General features: G+C 39.4%; 1 protein-coding gene across 8 annotated transcripts in view; it reads right to left on the bottom strand.

The window, feature by feature from the left end:
- The window catches only part of PLEKHA5 (pleckstrin homology domain containing A5), a 161,447-nt gene that overhangs the window by 59,502 nt on the left and 83,617 nt on the right, over positions 1-18,328 (bottom strand). For all 8 annotated transcript variants that reach the window (XM_084206411.1, XM_084206406.1, XM_084206404.1 and 5 more), the window contains exons 4-5: positions 7,426-7,509; positions 6,360-6,480 (exon numbers count right to left, since the gene is read on the bottom strand). In XM_084206411.1, coding sequence (XP_084062537.1) covers positions 6,360-6,480; positions 7,426-7,509 — 205 coding nt within the window. The remainder of the gene's footprint in view (positions 1-6,359; positions 6,481-7,425; positions 7,510-18,328) is intronic.

Raw genomic sequence — 18,328 nt, 5'->3', positions numbered from 1 at the left:
AACACGTTATAGAAACCATGACATCAATAACTGTACAAAAATCAAAATGCTTTTCTTTTCTCTAAGATTTTTTTCTTATATGTGCTTCTCTTGGGGACTGCAGAACACAAACTCTATTCTTTTTTTAGATAAATAATTACTACAATGGTTCTGCTGGTTTCAGCATTTCTTTCTTTTCTTCTGCAGAGAATATAAAGATAAATCCCAAGACAAGTACTAAGAGATGTTCTGGGTTTTTTTTAAACAAGAAAAACCCAGCCAAATACATATCTGACCTTCTTCTGAGATAGGCAGAATGCCTACTGAGCTGTAGGAAGAGAAGTAAACTCACAGAACTATTATTAATTATGAAAAATGACATCACCTGGGCAAGAAACCCCACTCTGTCCTGCTTCCAACACTGAATTAACACATGAAAGTTTTTCAGATTCCAACAAGATATCATTCCCCCATTCCTAAAATAAATAAATTTTTTTGTGTTTCTTCTTTGTTCTGTGATCTCTTGGTTGGTTTGAATATTCATTATTTTACTTGCTTGCACTAAAGTCTACTTAGAAACCTTTCCATGGAACTCCAGAGCTCATATCAGCTCTTAGTTCTACTTTTTACAATTATGCAATGATCACCTATGATTAAGGGAAGTAGGAAAAATAAAGCATTTTAGATTTCATCCTTCTACTTGAATAACCACAAGAAACTGGAAAAGGCACAAAGAAACCTGCAGTGCTTTGCCAATTCACACTTCATTCTTCTCAGCCTACACTTAGAAAGTTTGCTCTGCAACTAAAGGAGCTGAACTCGAGTTTTAAATCCTGTAAGAATTCAGACACCATGAGATGCAGCAAAGTACACTCCTGTGCTGAAGAAATCGAGTTCAAGTGAGTTTTTAAAGCTGCATTTCAAATCCACCATTTGGACTGAGACAATGATAATCCTGTGTTTCAGCTTCCCTCTCTCTGCTACTGGGACTAATCATGAGGTTATGCAAAATTCCTGAAGGAGGAAAGCTTGACAAGCGCTCAGGTTTTGTTGCAAATGAGGTGTGGGGTTTCTCTGTGGAAATTCTCTCAACACTCATCACAGAACTAAGCTGGGTTTTACTCATGCTTCAGAGAAAATCCCACAGTAGCTGAAAAATCATAAACTGAGAACTTGATTTAAAATTATGTGCAGCTTTTGTCAATGATGCCATTAACTGAAAAATACAACAGTGCTTGGCAAAAAAAACCCCAAAAAACATTACAAAAGCTATGTGTGCCTGCCTAGAGTCTACAACACAAAACACATGTTGTATTTCTTTGTTGCAAGAATCATGAGGGAATATAAAAACAATCAGAGTGCTTTTAATTTCCCTTGGAGATAGAGAAATTTGACTCAGTTCTGAAAAGCAAGCAATTGAAAACCTAATTAAGAATAAAAGTAAAAAACTTTCACATTTTCTTCTGAAAAATTCTATCAGTGCAAAATGGACCAAGATTTCTAAGAAGCCAAGAGAATTATGACAGCCAGCTGTGAAAAAGGAATACATAACAAAGAACATTTAAAAATGCAGTTATGAAGTGAACTAGAGCTCTCTCTGTTAACCTGTATGACTGCTGTATTGGCACATCACACAAAAGCTGTGCTAACACTTGGATCAGAAATAATTTCTAACACTTACACCTACTCTAATATTAGCTACTAAAGGTTCAGAACCCCTCAAGAGTGCTCCAGAATTCCTACACTTGTAAAAAGAGTTGATGCATTGAGGCTGCTTCTGAAGACAACCAAGCACTTGTGTCAAGTCTAACAAATTCAGATAATTTAGACAGCTGTCTCTAAGGTAGGCCTGATAAAAACCCATATTGACTCCAGTTTCACTGAGCCAACAGCAGAGTTTTAATGGGTTACATCCTACCCACTGTGAATACAAACTTCCTTCAATTAAATGCAGCATCACAACTGCTTTCTAATTTTAGTTAATCCAGAGAACACTTTAGATGACTTGTAATTAGCTTGCCACACGCTGCATAAAGGGAATAACTTCACAACAAACTCTGAACCTTAAGACAATGAGTATTTTGGGACATTGAAACACTCTAGGTGAGTATAGAAACTAATTATGGGTTCTCAGACTTTAGATCCCCTCCTCCTCTGTTATGGGATGGATCCCTGGCCATCTCTGGTCTCTCATTCATAACTAATTATCTCAAACTGTGACAGGGGAAAATATAAAAATAAAGAACTGAAGGGTTGAAGTACTTTTTACCCCACAGCACAAAAAACAACAACAACAAAAAATACAGGACATATTGCCCAGCTCCAGCTCCTGGAGAAGAGAAAGAGAGGATAGTGAAGGAATGATCCAGCCCCTCATCACCTGCTGGAAGGTGCAGAAGGTGACAGAGCAAGCAGAGCCACCCCTGGTACCACCTGATCCATTCCAAGGCACAGCAACTCAGATGTCTCCAAAATCAGATCCTGTGAAAAGAGCTCTGCACAAACCCAGTGCTGAGAAAGAAGCCAGGATGTCCAGCCAGTGATGGTAACTGCTTTCCAAAAGTGAAAAAAACCAAACAACCAGCAAGGTTTTGAACTCTGGACAACAGAGCACTCAGCAACTGGGGGTTTTCTCCCTGCAAGTGGCTTCTCTCTCTGCTTAGGTGGTAGGAAAACACAGGGTTTATGTGAGGCTCCTTTCCCAGTTTCAGAACTAGCACAAAAGTCATTAACTAACATTAAATTTATTGCATGTAAATTTAAAAAGCATAGGTTGAGAACCTTGCTAATAATGAAATTTTCTGTGTGTAAACTCAGGGAGTACAAATCTGTATCTTTGTTACTTTCAACTTCTGTTTAAACATATGTTTCTGGTGTTCAAGGCTTCCATTATCTTCCAAACCACAAAACAACAGGATGCTGCTTTCTGGATTTTTTAGGCAATTTTGGTGCCTTCCAATGCTGCAGTTTTCCATGAGCTGAGTGGGTTTCTGCCTCAGCATTTTAGCTTGGATCAGGAGGTTGCTCTTGAAGCAAACCTCCCCAGCCTTCACTCTTAGTGTGCTTCAGCTTGCATAATAAAGCAAACTGGATTCCATTTAGGCAGGACTAAAATATAAGATGCACAAGGAGCACTACTGGGCTGGTTTGAATATAAATCACAAAACACAGTGCAGACATCCAGCTCTGAGCACCAGGAGTGCCCTTCACAGCCCTCCTGTTCACTGTGCTGTTTGCTAATGAATTTTACTAATAAATAATAATAATCTTAATTTCTGTTACTCAGAAATTTCCAGGTAACCTGGATCCTGAGCAGACCTGTATGGCTGCACCTACACTAGCCATTCAAAGCTGGACTGAACTGAAATATCTATTAACAAACTGATTAATATTTGTGAGCACTGGGAAACATCCCAGCTGTACTGGAGTCACCAAGAGCTCTCCTGGCCTAACTCCACATTACTTTCTGTGAGAAAAATGTTATTTTTATATTATTCTGCTGATAATCAGGACAGCAATGAAGAGCAGCAGATCTGAACTGTGGAGGGTGTCTGGAAATGTGACTGACTTTACACATTAAAAAGCAATTTATGACACATAATCCTGTTTGTCTAGGTAGTGATTTTAACAGCAGGGAGAAAAATAAGATTAAAAAAAAAAGACAACTACAAAAACAGTTTCTTCATGCCACAGAGAGATGAAAATAAATACTTCTGGAGCAATCTGAAGCCTGTGGGTTTTCCCAGCCAGGGGTCTGTGCTACTGCCTTCATGTCTGGAAGTACACTTCAAGCTACAGGAAATAGGCAGCACTTAACAGAGCTGTAATTTGTTATTTGGCCCCCCTCGTGTATACAGTGGGAAAGGAAGATCAGAATTAAGACTTTTTCTGGGCAGGAACTGATTTTTGCCTCACCTCATACTAGCCTCTGGTCAGCAACAGCAACAGACTCCAGAGAGTCTGACAGAAAACAGAAACTTTTCCAAGTTCCATGTCTATCAGGGATCAATTCACATTAATGCAAGGAAAACTTCCTCCTGTACCCCTTAACTGCCTGAAACTTCAGTTGTACCCCAATTTTTTTTCCCCCCATTCCTCATTATATTCTAATATCAGGTGTGGTCATGATTTATCTCTGAAAACAAAAAACACCTAAAAAAATTGGTTGGGTGACCACATGAAGCATCCTTCTCCTCTGTAATCAATTCTCTAACTTCCCTCACCAACATTTTATTCCTGTTTTATTGTGCTATAATACTACTATTGTATTAATATAATACTGCATATATATGTATATAATAGATATAAATAAATATATAATATGTATTACATTATATTTTATATATATACATCTCCCTCTATATATATACACATACACACTATATATATATACAATACTACAAACTACATATTATAGTCAAAACTTAAGAATTCCAGGCCCTACTGTTTGAAGACATGAGTAAAAACAAAAGAAAATCAGTTTTGTATCCAGGTACAACCCCTGGGCCATATCTACAGTTATCTTTAGAAAGGGTTCAGCTCATTATCCTTGAATAGCTGCCAGAAAAGGCAGACTGATATTAACTGTGGTTCTGCTCTCCCAAAAATTCACCTCCCCAAAACCAACACTTTTTAAATGGTGTTGCACTAATTCAGACAAATGCACATCTGAAAACTGATGTACAGCAATTCCACATGCAGCCACAATAATCATAGTAATATTTTAAGTACATTTAAATAACTAGAAGAGGAGGAACAAGAAGCAGAACAATCTATTTTTTCAAAATGTTATTTTCCCAGGAAACTAAAGTGTCATTAATCAATGAAAGTAGAAGAAATCACATTAACTGGGCCATAGAAATCTCAATTTCCTTCATGAAGACTATGAAATAAACTCTAGGCTAAAGGGCATTTTCAACTTCTTTTGAAAGAGAAGTGAAAAAAATTTAAGACACATGCTCCTAAATTGTAATTAATTTTGCATATTTGACCTGAGATTGCTTCCCAGAAAATGAATTTTGAGAGTACTAGCTAAGTAATTATTGCATTCTACATCACTGTTATGACTCTGACAAAAAATAACCTGGGTTTTTCTGCTTTCTTAGTTGTTTTAGGGCTTAGCTGGTTTTGAGTTTGTTTTTTACTCTTCTTGTTTGGGGGTTTTCTAGTCTGTTGTATTTTAAACTGGTTTTCCTGCGTGGACTTAAACATGATCACATGAAAGTTGAGATGGATTTTGTTACTGCTCATAATACATCTGTGGCTCTCTATTTTTCCCCCCAGCAACACTGATAGATCAAGACACTTTTCTGATTAAATAACACTTTTCTAACGTAGGTCAAGGATTCTGCCTGTCTCATGAGATATTTAAAACAACAAAAAATTTGCACAATGCACTGGAAGGAACCTTGCAATGTTTCTTACCACATGGAAAGTCAATTATTTCAATCCAAGTTTCTGACATTAAGGAATTTGCTCAGTTAGAACAGATTCCAAAGTTTATTTTTCCCTTGCAGGCTGGATTAATTTGCTGAAAAAGCACTTCTCAGGGTTAACATTTTCAATGAGTAGTTAAAGCACAGGGTTTTTCCCCTTGTTTAGCTGTTAACTACTGGCTAGAAGAGATGACAGCCTTGTCTGTCATCACTGATCAAAGCTGTTTTTATGGTCTCCTAGAAAACTTAAGGCACTTCTTAATTTTGCAGCAAGTGCACTTCTCTCTCAGGGAAGCTGAAAATTAAAAAAAAAAATTTAAATTCACACAATAGGCTCACCAGCTTTATCCAATAAACCTAAAAGTTGGTGAGAAAATCTGGGCATTCCTTAACCTCCTGAGAAACTGGGTGAATGGAGAAGTAAAACATTAATTAAAGTGACCCTAGGATTCTCCCAAACATTTAGCAGGAGTTTTTCTAGGAAGCCAGGACTTCTGCTGCTGGCCCAGTGTCACCTGCTGTGTAGCACAGGGTCACCTCCCCCTCTCTCACAACTACTTCTTGCACACAATCCCAACTCCCTCTGTTTTACCTGGACACATCCAGGCCACTGTCTGTGATGGAGCAATTTCTGCAAAAGTGTTGGCCCAGATGCCCCAGGGCACTGGGAGTCACTCAGACACTCAGGGTTCTGCTGTTCACACGGATCACAAAGGTCAGTTTAAGTCACAAGATCTGAGATACCTGATAAAAATTACAGCTCCAGTGACAATTTGTTTGAGACACCTCAATTTCCAAATTAAACCTGGAAGGAGTCAAATACCCTTAAAAATATGAAAGCTTTGTTTCTCTTTTTCAGTGGAACACCAACACACAGCACTGTCTAGCAGCTTGTGGAATAACTGAATTACTTTAGTTCTAATTTATTTGGACATAAAGACTTACTCTGCCCACAGGGCTCATTGGATGAGCAGCATAATCTGATGCCAGATTATAGTTAGTTGCTTCACAAATCATGCTTACAGGTCGCTCCTTCTTTTCTTCAGATGACATTGCTGCAGCAGTCCTGAAAATAGAATATGTAATAGCACTGGAACATGCTGTGTGTGCAGACTGCTAATAAAAAGCACCCCTAGATGCAGCTTTGTACAGCCTGTGTCCTACTTTTCCAATCTGAAAGCAATTCACACTTCATTGCAGAGTTACCTGTGCTGTGTTTTAATCTCCAAACTGTGACAGATGAATTTTAAGATGTCGCTTAAAACCAGAATTTCTCTCTTAGCGCCAGGTGTTGGTGGGAGGGAAAAAGACAGGTATGAGTGTGGGATGGACATGGGAAGAAATGCTCTCCAAAGGCCACCTCTGGCTTTGCCCCCCTTTCACATGGGTGAAGTTTGGCCAGTTCTGGTGGTTTTCACTGGAGCCACCGTGTCATGTGTTACAGCAATGGTGCTGGGGAGGATACCCAGAGACTCAACAAAATCCTGAGCTCAGGCACCAGCTCCATGCAGACCTTCTTGTACTGCTCTACAAAACTGATGCAAAGACAGCAAGTCTGAGTATTCATCCAGTGATTCAGAACGTGCCCCAACTGGCCAAGGAAATAATCAATTGAGGAGAAACTATCAGGCAAAACATTATAGATTAATAGCTTGTGATTGTCCCTAAGTGATTCTAAAATTTATCCCTTTCTGGAAGTTCATTTGATTGTCATATAATATTTAGGCTGCTTACTAAAATTACAGAGTAATTAAAGAGACAAGAGGAAATTCATACAGTGCATAAATGCGATGCATTTCTATCACACAACTAATTTGAGCTATGTTTTCTATCTTAATAATTAGTATAAAATATTTATCATTGCTTTCAAGTAATTTAAACAAGTAAAACTATCTACATGTTGATCTGACTTGGAAAAAATAAATATTGCCACTAGTAATCCCTGAATCTTACTTCATTATTAATGGGCTTTAAGACCTGTGTTTTCTAGAGTGAAACAGAAGGCACTTACTGCTCATTCACAACAAAAATACAGTTGTCCTGGGAAGGCTGTCCTGTCACTGGATGTTTGCAGGTCACTTTTCGTTCATTATGACTGTGAAAGAGAGAAAGAAAAGTATTAGGCAATAAGTTTTGATTTTCCAGCTCAGTTTTGTAAATCCAGTACATCAAATGTATCAGTTAAGTGAAAACAGTTAAGAATATTTCATTATGGCATATAACAACAGAAGTGCACACATATACACACACACAAAGAAAAAGGATGAGAACTGAAGCCCAATTCTTTGCACTTCCCCTACTGGGATTTTAGAAACAAACTAATGCCTAAATGGAGAGACCATGTTACAGAGCTTCATGATGAGCTGGCAAGTGCCAGTGCTTTATCTTTGTTCTGAGTTCAGCAGATTTCTAAGTTTAGACCCTGAAGGAGCTGTTGTTGCAGAAATGGATCAATTACAACGAGGAGACAGGAAAAGAGACACTCTGAGGACAGTCTGTGCCGTTCCCAATTGCCCTAGTCATGCAATGCCTCTCAAGGAAATGATTAAAGAAAACTTGGGTTCAAAACATCCCTGAGGAAGCATCCAGGTTTCTTTGGTTTGGTTGGGGTTTTTTGGTGGTTTTTTTTTTGTTGTTGTTTTTTTTTTTTTTTTTTTTTTTTTAATTTTGTTGTGGTTTTGTTTTTTGTTTTTTTTTTTGTTAGTCCCCTTTTTTTCCCCTTCCAAACCCCTTTTTTCCCCTCTGACATTTCAGAAACTCTCACACCTAAGTAAAAAGAAAAAAACCCACAAAACACACAAACTATGGATATGAGCTGTCCAAAACACTTTGGCAAAACACTGCCTTCTTGCTCTCATTAAACCTTGACAGGTGACTGTCAGCTGCATCCATACATGTGGAAATAAGTGGATCAGGACTTCTGCTCAGGGACCCTTTAGAAATGCTCAGGTCCACCCAAAGTGAGGCACATGCCATGTTTTGTGTGAGTGCACATCACTGATGATGCAGAAGATGCCACACCCAAGGACTGCAGTGGGGAAACCACACAAAACCAGGGGGGAAAGAAGGGAGAGGGCAGAAAAGTGAGAGAGGAGAGCAGAGGAAGCAATACTCAAGAACATTTTGTTTCAGGTTTGAGTCACATATCAAGCTAGCATTCCAAAAGCACCAAAAAATCCTTGAACAAAACACAGTTTTCCCCACTAGTCACACAGATGTTGAGATGTATGGGAGGTAGTTAAAATTACATTAAAAGGGCAGAAAACATATCACAGACATGAACCATGCTCCTGAGGATTGTACAGCACTGTCCTTCTAGACCTGAATAGTCACTCCCTTCTAAGAGGGTAAAGCAAAGGGAAAATAGGCTTTTTTTTTTCCTTCAAAACAAAGGGAAAGCAGTTTTTATTCTCCTTCTGCTTAGACACAAGTGAAATCTCATGGGTGAGCACTGGAAATTCAGCTTGTGCAACTAGGAGTGATGACTGTAAATATGTCTAACTGGATGAACAGATTTTAAATACTTCCATTTGAAAACTTTTTCATTACTCATCTAATGATTGCATTTTTGGCAGTAATTTACCTGGTATTTTGACAAGGCTCCTCAAAATACCTGTGCAAGGTGTAGTGAAGCTTGATAATTATTGTCATAACCCTCCCACATAACAGTAGGTTAAGGCATTTGTTTTAAACTCTATCTTGCAGAGCACAGAGAGTTTTATTCAAACCAGGCTACAGCTTGATATTCACAATCTTCAACATCCAATTTAGACAGCTGTTCAGTTATCCATAAATTCCTGGCTACACACACACACACATTTAGAATTTCATTTATTATACTACAATAATCTATATTTCATTAATAAATCTCAGGGGAAATAAAGCAAAAACATAATTTTTTTTTTCTGAGAACTCTAATTTCAACTTTCTACCAAGTCCAATGTGCAATTCAGAGTTTCAACCCTGCATATTTATGTGTCTGTACTTTATTTTGTGGAAAGAGAGCCATTCACTTTGACACAACCAGCTAGAAGCCAGTGTGTTACTTTTCACTCACACAGAGGTACATCCTCTTCCTTCTCCTTCCAGTTTTTCCCATGTTTTGAGAACACAGGACAGCCACACACAAAGTCTTTTGCACTTTTTCTGAAGGCTGTAACTGACCTTTACTATTTTAGGGTCTGTATTAATGGCATGCTAAACACTAGGGACAAAGGCAAAAATTCCCTGTGTATTTCATTACTGTTCATGAGCATTCTCCAGACTTGGTATGTGGCACAAACTATTCCTCATTAATATTTGCTACTGGAATGTGCTGGGCTCCAGAAATCTACACTAAGATGACATGAGAGAAGCAATTCAATGCAAAATAAAACATAATTCTTGCATGTATCAAGATAATATTCTTTCTGCTTGACTCCAGTAGTGGTTTTATATCTGCCATGAAAGAATCAAAACCAAACTAAAGCAAACCAACCATAAATGTGAAAACAAGCAACCCTAACCACACCAAAATAGCCTCACATGGGTAGAAGTTCATTTTTAGATATCTCAGTGCAAGACAACTGGTACCAACCTAACAGCACCAACTTAACTTGACCCCTTTTCTCCAGAATTTTCAAACCTTTCCTTTCCAATCCTTTCCCCTGAAAGCTGCAAGCTTTGGCATCATTTATAAGGTAGCTTAGTTCTGGCACATGGACAAGCCCCCAGAACAAAAGGATTTGTCCTGTTCAGGTTAGAAATGACAGCAACCTTGAATTTGACTCACATTATTTGCCTTCTTATCTACTCTCTCTCTCCCTTCCATCCTTTGAGACTCTTAATCTCTTTAGAAGACAGGATTATTTTACTTATTTTCTAGACGTGTTCAAAAAAGAAACTTTGTTGTGCAGTTTTAATCTACTTACTAAATGTACAGTCAACAGCAATCTCTTTGTTGGTTTAATGTGATCCAAGGACTACTGAAAAAAAAAAAAAAAAGCCCTCAAATATATAATTCAGAGATATTATTCTATTTGTAAGCAGCAGCTGAGCGCATCGTTCCAGGCGCAGAGCTTGCCAACACAAGTCCTACACAAGCAGGTTTTTTTGTTTTCTATCTTGTGTTTTCAGGACTGCTGACCCAAAATGCTGTGCACCACTGTTTTGTTCTAACACACATTACAAAAGTCAGCCAAATCAAAACTCTGATCATTTTTGCTGTTTTGAAGTCACTATCATCTTTGTCAGTATATTGCATAGGAAATTAACTCAGATAACTGCAGTTGGAATGGAAAAGGAGATATGTAATCCAGTTGTACACTTAAAATGAAGGGTTAGACCACTTTTCTTCTGGAACAACACAGTTCACTCAAAAGTGGCAGCAAACATCAAAGGACCAGGGAGGAAACAGTTGGTTTGGGGTCTCTCCATTGAATGATTTGGTTGAGCTCCCTGTCCTCTTAAAAAATAAAAAGAGCTGGGCCAGAACTCCCAAAGACACATCTGGTTTTCTCCCACTCAAATTAAAGCTAGATGCCACTTCAAAGCTTCTCCCATGCCCTTTCTTTGCAGCCTTTATTTATGTGTTCCTCAGTGCTAAGGCCTTCTCATTTGCTTATTGTCAATGTGGCCATCAAAGCAGAGGCTGAATACAAACAAAATCACAACCCAGGACACAACTTTTAAGAGGCCTCCACATCTTTTATTTAGAAACACTGTTCCTTTTGACAAATGAGCACTGAAGAACACATTTCAGAAGAATGCTACACCAAAATATCTGCTTCCTAAAATTTATTCCTAACATTTATTCTAGGTCTTAACATTCACAGGCTGGCAATCTAATCTCTATTATGGATATACACTATCCCTACATAGCAGCAATATGCTGAGAAATATTTCTTATGAGAAGCAGTTTTATGCATTTTTCATGACAAAATACTTGAAAAGATGACAAATAAGGTAAGAAGACCAAGATTACCAGAGCAATAAAGTCATTCTCTCTGCATTCATGCTGAATTCCTGCACTGATATTTACACGCAAGATTCAACTGGAAATGAACATAAAACGAGTCTAGGGCAGATTTGTTTGGCTTCTGTGAATGAAAGCCTTCTTTCCTCACCTGGGCTGGGGGGCTGAATCAAATCAGCCACTTCTACCTTGTGTGCTTGCTCTGCAGCATAAGAATGTCTCATTTCTAACAGCAATAAATTCAGTTATACTTACCTAACCAAGAGTTGTCTGAACTTGGAAAAAAATTAAGTAAATGCAGTCCCTACACAACAGCAAGCAAGGATGTGGTCTGTGGCTATGCTGCCACTTCTGTTTTACTGAATCTGTAATGCCACATTTTACAGCAAACAGCAAATGCAAGCACTTTTTTGCCAGTGCTATCATACCCTAGAATTACACGAGCCTTTTTTCAATTAAGGTTTTTCAACGACAAGTTTGGAAAGGGGGCTGCATGGCTCCACAGGGAAACATCTGAGCCTGGTAACTAAACATCAGGGAGCCCCAGGAAAAGTGGGAGTGAAGAGACAGCCAGTCCCAAAGCGCTGACAGACCCGTAACACGTCCCAGACGCTGCTGAGAACAAAGTGTTTGTGACCCTTTGGGTGTGCACACGCTTTTGGGAAGGTGCAGACAGAATTCTACTCGTTTTCTTGGCCGACAATGTAACACCTAAACTGTAGTTCCTGCTGCCACCATTTTTCTGGGCTGCTCTGAGTTTATTTTTTCAGGCAACCTGCCAGCTCTGTAGACTTTCCTTTTTGTATCTTCAGGGAGGGCTCAGAGCGGGGACTCTGAGGCCCAGCAATGGTGGGACAAGAGGAATTCCTGGGCAGGAACTGATGCCCAGGTTCCACCCAAACACGAGGAAGAACTTCCACCCCGTGGGCTGTGCCGACCAGGATTGCCCAGGGAGGTCATCTGCCTCTCTGGAGAACTTCCAGAACCATCTGGAGACACTGCTGTGTCTTCAGGGAGGGCTCAGAGCATGGACTGTGAGGCCCAGCAATGGTGGGACAAGAGGAATGGGCAGGCACTGATGCCCAGGTTCAGGTTCCACCTGAACAGGAGGAAGAGCTTCCACCCTGTGGGCTGTGCAGACCAAGACTGCCCAGGGAGGTCATCTCCCTCTCTGGAGATGTTCTAGAACCATCTGGACACACTGTGGTCTTCAGGGAGGGCTCGGAGCATGGATTGTGAGGCCCAGCAATAGTGGGACAAGAGGAACTCCTTGACGCCCAGGTTCCACCTGAACAGGAGGAAGAGCTTCCACCCTGTGGGCTGTGCAGACCAGGATTGCCCAGGGAGGTTTTCTCCCTCTCTGGAGATGTTCTAGAACCATCTGGAGATACTGCTGTGTCTTCAGGGAGGGCTCAGAGCCGGGACTCTGAGGCCCAGCAATGGTGGGACAAGAGGAATGGGCAGGCACTGATGCCCAGGTTCAGGTTCACCCAAACAGGAGGAAGAACTTCCACCCCGTGGGCTGTGCAGACCAAGACTGCCCAGGGAGGTCATCTCCCTCTCTGGAGATGTTCTAGAACCATCTGAACACACTGTGCATCTTCAGGGAGGGCTCAGAGCATGGATTGTGAGGCCCAGCAATGGTGGGACAAGAGGAATTCCTTGATGCCCAGGTTCCACCTGAACAGGAGGAAGAGCTTCCACCCTGTGGGCTGTGCAGACCAGGATTGCCCAGGGAGGTCATCTGCCTCATGGAGAACTTCCAGAACCATCTGCACACACAGCTGTGCCTGTGCTCTGGGGTGAGCTCCAGATGCCCTCTGTGGTCCTTCCAGCCTGACCAGCCTGGCATTCTGTGAAGAATGACAGCAGATGTCTGATGATTTCCAAAATCCTGCTTCCCTGATGCAGGAGGGACACTGCAGCCTCTCCTGAAGAGGTAGAACAAGTAAAGCTAACTTGTACAGAGGGCAACAAAAGGCCACATTCAATTAAAAAAACCCACAAAAACAACCAACCAACAAAATCCCTAAAACAAACAAACATGCCCCCAAAACAAAAAACCCAAACAAAAAAACCTTGTTCCAAAACAAACAAAAAGCTGTCTGCTGCTGGGGTTTGACAACTCAGATTGGCACACTAATAAATTGGGACATTTCATTAATAGGGGTTAATTAGAAACCACTAATTGGTGTTTTCTTACATATACAGTATTAGAGATTTTCAGAACAAGAAAAGAACCTGACTTGAATTTACAAGGGACAAATGGTCACAGATTGCATCAGCACAACCGTACAACACTACCAGAAGAAATTCATCACACCAAGTAAATTAGAGATAATTGAGATAATTGAGCTCTCTTAGCCACCCCCTCCACGACTACAAGCATCAAATTCAGTAAAAAAACTTTTAGCAAATGCTTTTAGAGCAACTTTTACTGTTTTCAAAGCTCACTAGACAGAAAATGATCTTCACCACATTCCACTAAGCTCAGTTATGCAAGCCTTGGCCTATTTCATTTATTAAAAGCCTAAGTGAGATGTGCTCTTGAGCAAGCTTTAGAAACAGAATTCAAAAAGCAGTTCTGACTTATGCTTCCAGTTCGCTGTATGAAAATTAGAGGTATTTTACAAGAGAAAGCAACTTTAATAGCAATTCCTCTTAGCAATTTTAACATGTTTTTAAATAATTTTATTTTGAAAAAAAAAAGCTAAAAATACTTCTAAGAAAAGTGACTGCAGACAATTTAAGCAGGGTAATACCTACTGACATGGAAACAATTGTGCATTTGTTCAACAAACTCCTCCTACAGAATTGCAAAAAAGTAAAGTTCCTGAATTTATTGAGCTACAAATCCAGTAGATCCATAAAAACAGAAAATATGTATAATTTCAGTGAATTACTACCTCAAATTGAACAGCAGAATACCATCAGACATTTGGTAAAGCCACAGTGTTGCTTTGCAAATCTCTCTAAGCACACTGGGATCAAAAAAGCAATATTCATTAACAGTAGTTAAATACCTTATTTATCTTAAGTTTTCTACCTTTGGTGACATTTCTCTCTTTCTCTCATCTGGTAGTATTTATCATTACTCAGGTTTGTTTGCTTTTTGGGGTTTTTTTGTATGAATGGTGGGTTGCTTTGGGTTTTTTTTTTGTATGAATGGTGGGTTGCTTTGGGTTTTTTTTGCACTTGGTGTTTTCCTAAGATTGTGTAAATCACACCAATCCTTTAATCATCTTAGCCAAGGTTATACAGAAGTGTAACAACAGTGCACTGTCTCCAGACAGCTACACAACTTCCATTTCTTGATCACTTCAGATACCTGGGAGCTGGCAAAGTCACCACACAATCACACCTCTGGGAAACAGCCATTTTTATGAAATAAAACCACATTTCTATTAGCAACTCAGCAGAAGTTCTAAAAGAAAACCATGCTTATCAAGCACTTATATCAGAATACACCAGGTCACAACTAGACCTTTCCTAAGTCTGCTGAGAGAGAAAAATGGTCTGGCAAACTTCTGCCCAGTCACTGTCACCTGGGAAATGATTAGAAATCTTTCTTTTAGCAATCTGACAGAAGAAAGCAGCTGAAATGCTGGTGCACCCACTTGTCTATCAGTTGTGACCGTGGGTCCTATTCAGACACATCCTGTATTTCAAGCTGTCCCTCCCAATGGATCCTGCTTTGCAAGAAATAAGCACTGAGACTGAAATTTATAAAAATAATTATTTTATAAATGAACAGTCATCACTGAGGCTTTAATCACTGGCCTTCTTAAAGCCATTGTGAGGTTTTAATTGAATAATCTTGGTGGTCCACTGATACAGGATATGCAAATATGTGCAGCAGGCCCCAGAGGATAATTAATTGAAGCTTGCACCATGTGTGGGCCTGCATTCATCTCAGACAAAAGAGTACAAACTCCATTAAAAATATTCATTGCCTGTGACGTGAAGTTCAAGCCCAGAGACACACGGGGTACAAAGTGTGGCGCTGAGCTGGAACGCTGAACGTGTCACTTGTCATCCCCAAGGTCCCAGCTGAGCCTCCCTGAGCTCTCCTTTCTTTCAGTTCATATGGGTGCAGCTTCAGGAGCTGATCATCTCAGAAAAATAACAATATTTGTGCCTTAGAATAGCAGCAAGTTGTTCTACAAGTCTCCAAAAGATTAAAACGTGAGCTACAAATAAAATTGGTTTGGGATTTGTTTGGCATCACAAGCAGATCAGGAATTATCCCAGGATTTTTTTGGAACCCTCACATCCTTTAAAAGAGACCCCTAATGCTCATTTGCTCCTAAATCAGACTAACAATCCTGGTGCAGATAAAATGTATTTTAATTTAGAGGTGTGGACACCAGAACTAATCTAATTGCAGAGAACTTACATATCCCCTCTATTAATTTATTTTAAATTCATCATTGTTCATCTTGTTAACTTCAAGAATTTATAAAAAGTAGGCAAGCACCAACTGCTTTTGAGGAAAAACAAAAAATTCTGCTTTTCAGGAAAAGCATCCTTACACTACCCACAGAATAACACCAGAGAGTATCGTACTTTGATGTGGTGCTCTCACAACTTAAAACATCAACAAGTCCTTATCAGGCAGAGAATGTCAGCCCAAATGGACCTACCCATGTACAAAATATCCACAATGAAAGTTATTTTGAGAAAATGAATTCATCTTTAGAACCAGTCAAATAGCAAAAAAAAAAGGCAAATCAGCCTGAATACACTAAAAGATTAAATCCTATTTCCTTAAGCAATGTTTTAATTCTTCCCATCTCAATGCCAAGTTTCTTATAAAATAAATGAAAACCACAATTTAGACAGATGGTTGAAGAGGCAGCAACACCAATACTCACTATCAGGTAAGGAAGCAGAGCAGATGAAGAGCAACACTTTCTCTCTAATTAAAGTAATTTGGCCTTTTTTAATTAAGGAAAAAAATCTGTATAATGGGTAAACACAAATTAATTATTTAAAGTGCTATAATAAATACACTACAATTAAAAAAACAAACCAAAAAACCCAACAGATTTGCTTTTTAGAATGTGCTTCATGTCAGGTGTTTTAAAGGTGACTTGGCCAAAGTAAGTACCCCAAGAAAAACAGCATTTAGGTAGCAGGAGATATCATCATTCCATTTACCAGATGAGATTTTAAAACTCCATCTGATCAAGAGTTTACGTCTGCCACCCACTGCTTATATGCAGACTGTCAATCACTTTGATGCCTGTTGGTCTCATATAATCAAACTGTTGGCTCTAGAAGTCCAGAAATTTCCATTTGACAAAAAGTATTTCTTGGCTGCCTCCCCTTGTATTTTCACATCTTCGATTTCAACACCTACACAGATTGATCTGCATTATCCTTTTACTTCATGAATGCAGAGGAACAACTACACTTTATTTACAAACTGAACTGTCAGCACATTTGACAGCTCTGCAGGAAAAATACCCAGCAAAAAAACCCATTATCATTCAGTAGTCCCCCAGTTTTACATCTCACAACTGTATCCTTACCTCACAGTACAACAGAAATAACAATCAGTATTATTAAAGACTTCTGCTGACCCAGCAACACATTCTTCTTCAGCAAATGGCACACCAGCTTGTTCCTTCCAAGGTTAAACTGCAGAGAAAACTAGAGGAGAACACCTCTTGAACAGACATGATGCCACCAATGACCTTCCATTAAATTCATACCTCAGTGACAGCCAGGACCTGGGAGCTGGTTTTCTTTCTCAGGTGGTTTTTTTTCAAGCTCAGGGTACAGCCAAGTGACAAGGAACTGGCTTTTTTGGCAACAGCTGACTATTGTGTAAGGACATCCTCAGCCTCAAGCAGGCAAAAAGTGATTTTTCAATGTGTTTTTAATGTGAGAGCAATTCATCTGTACCTGATATTTCTAAGAGTGTAACTATATGGTAATGAAAACTACTCTGGTGAAGACTCAGTTCATTGAGAAACTCCTTATGGGAAGTGAAAATCAGTTTATTTCATTTGTGTCAGAGCAAGGGGTCAGGGACAGAAGAACACTGGGATCACACTCAATGTCAGTCATTTAATGGGATTTTAAAATGGCAAAGAAAACCCCACAGAAAACCACCCTCTGTATTGGGTGGGAACATCATTTTTTATAGACTTCTTTAGGAACTTGTTTAAGTTTTTCTTCTGTTTCTTCTGGCCTTGGAAACACTTTTAAAGGACTAGTAAAATCGTATCCAAAGAAGTCAAATTAACTGCTGTTTACCATATGGAGCATTACTCCATTCTCCTCTTACCAGCAGAAAACATGAACATAAGGAAGAGATTTGCAAGGCAGGGAATATTCATACGAAACCCAGAAGTGAAAACTCCTTCCCCCACCTTTTTTCTTTCTGGATTACACACTGTTTCAGAAAAGCAGATTTTAGGCTGCATTTCAAGGCTATAAACCAGGGGATTTGTAAAGAAATATGTTTTTACAGTATCTCTCACCTTACATCCTCTTTGCAGAATCAGCAACTTTAGAGATGTTCCAGATCTATAAAGTAACTACGCTATGCAGAATTTTTACAGCTCTCCAGCTACTCAGTACAGTTCTACTTGTTATGTACCTTCTGACATTCCATTTTCTGTTTCAAGTTTCTGAATGATTTTCTTCTGGCATGCCAAATGTTGCATTCTTTATGAGGATCCAGCCTCTCTATGGGTGTACCTCCCTTTCCTAACTCCAAAGCATGGCAAGTTTGGATATCTATTTATGGCCAGCAGGTTTGGAGTAGCACAATACTTTAGAACTGGCAAAGAGGAAAAAAACCCAACAGCCCTGGTCATTCCTGGCTGAAAATACCAGTATTTATTTGTTTCTTTGCTTTAAACCTGGAATCCTGGTGCCCACAGGAGCTCCAGGCACCACAGAACTCATGATCTGATGAAGATGGCAATGAAATCTCTAGAACAGAAAT

Source organism: Fringilla coelebs (genome assembly GCF_963513975.1).
Source record: "Fringilla coelebs genome assembly, chromosome: 5".
Classification (NCBI taxonomy): Eukaryota; Metazoa; Chordata; class Aves; order Passeriformes; family Fringillidae; genus Fringilla; species Fringilla coelebs.
The sequence above is the reverse complement of the archived record's forward strand: the minus strand, read 5'-3'. Positions and strand labels throughout refer to the sequence as shown.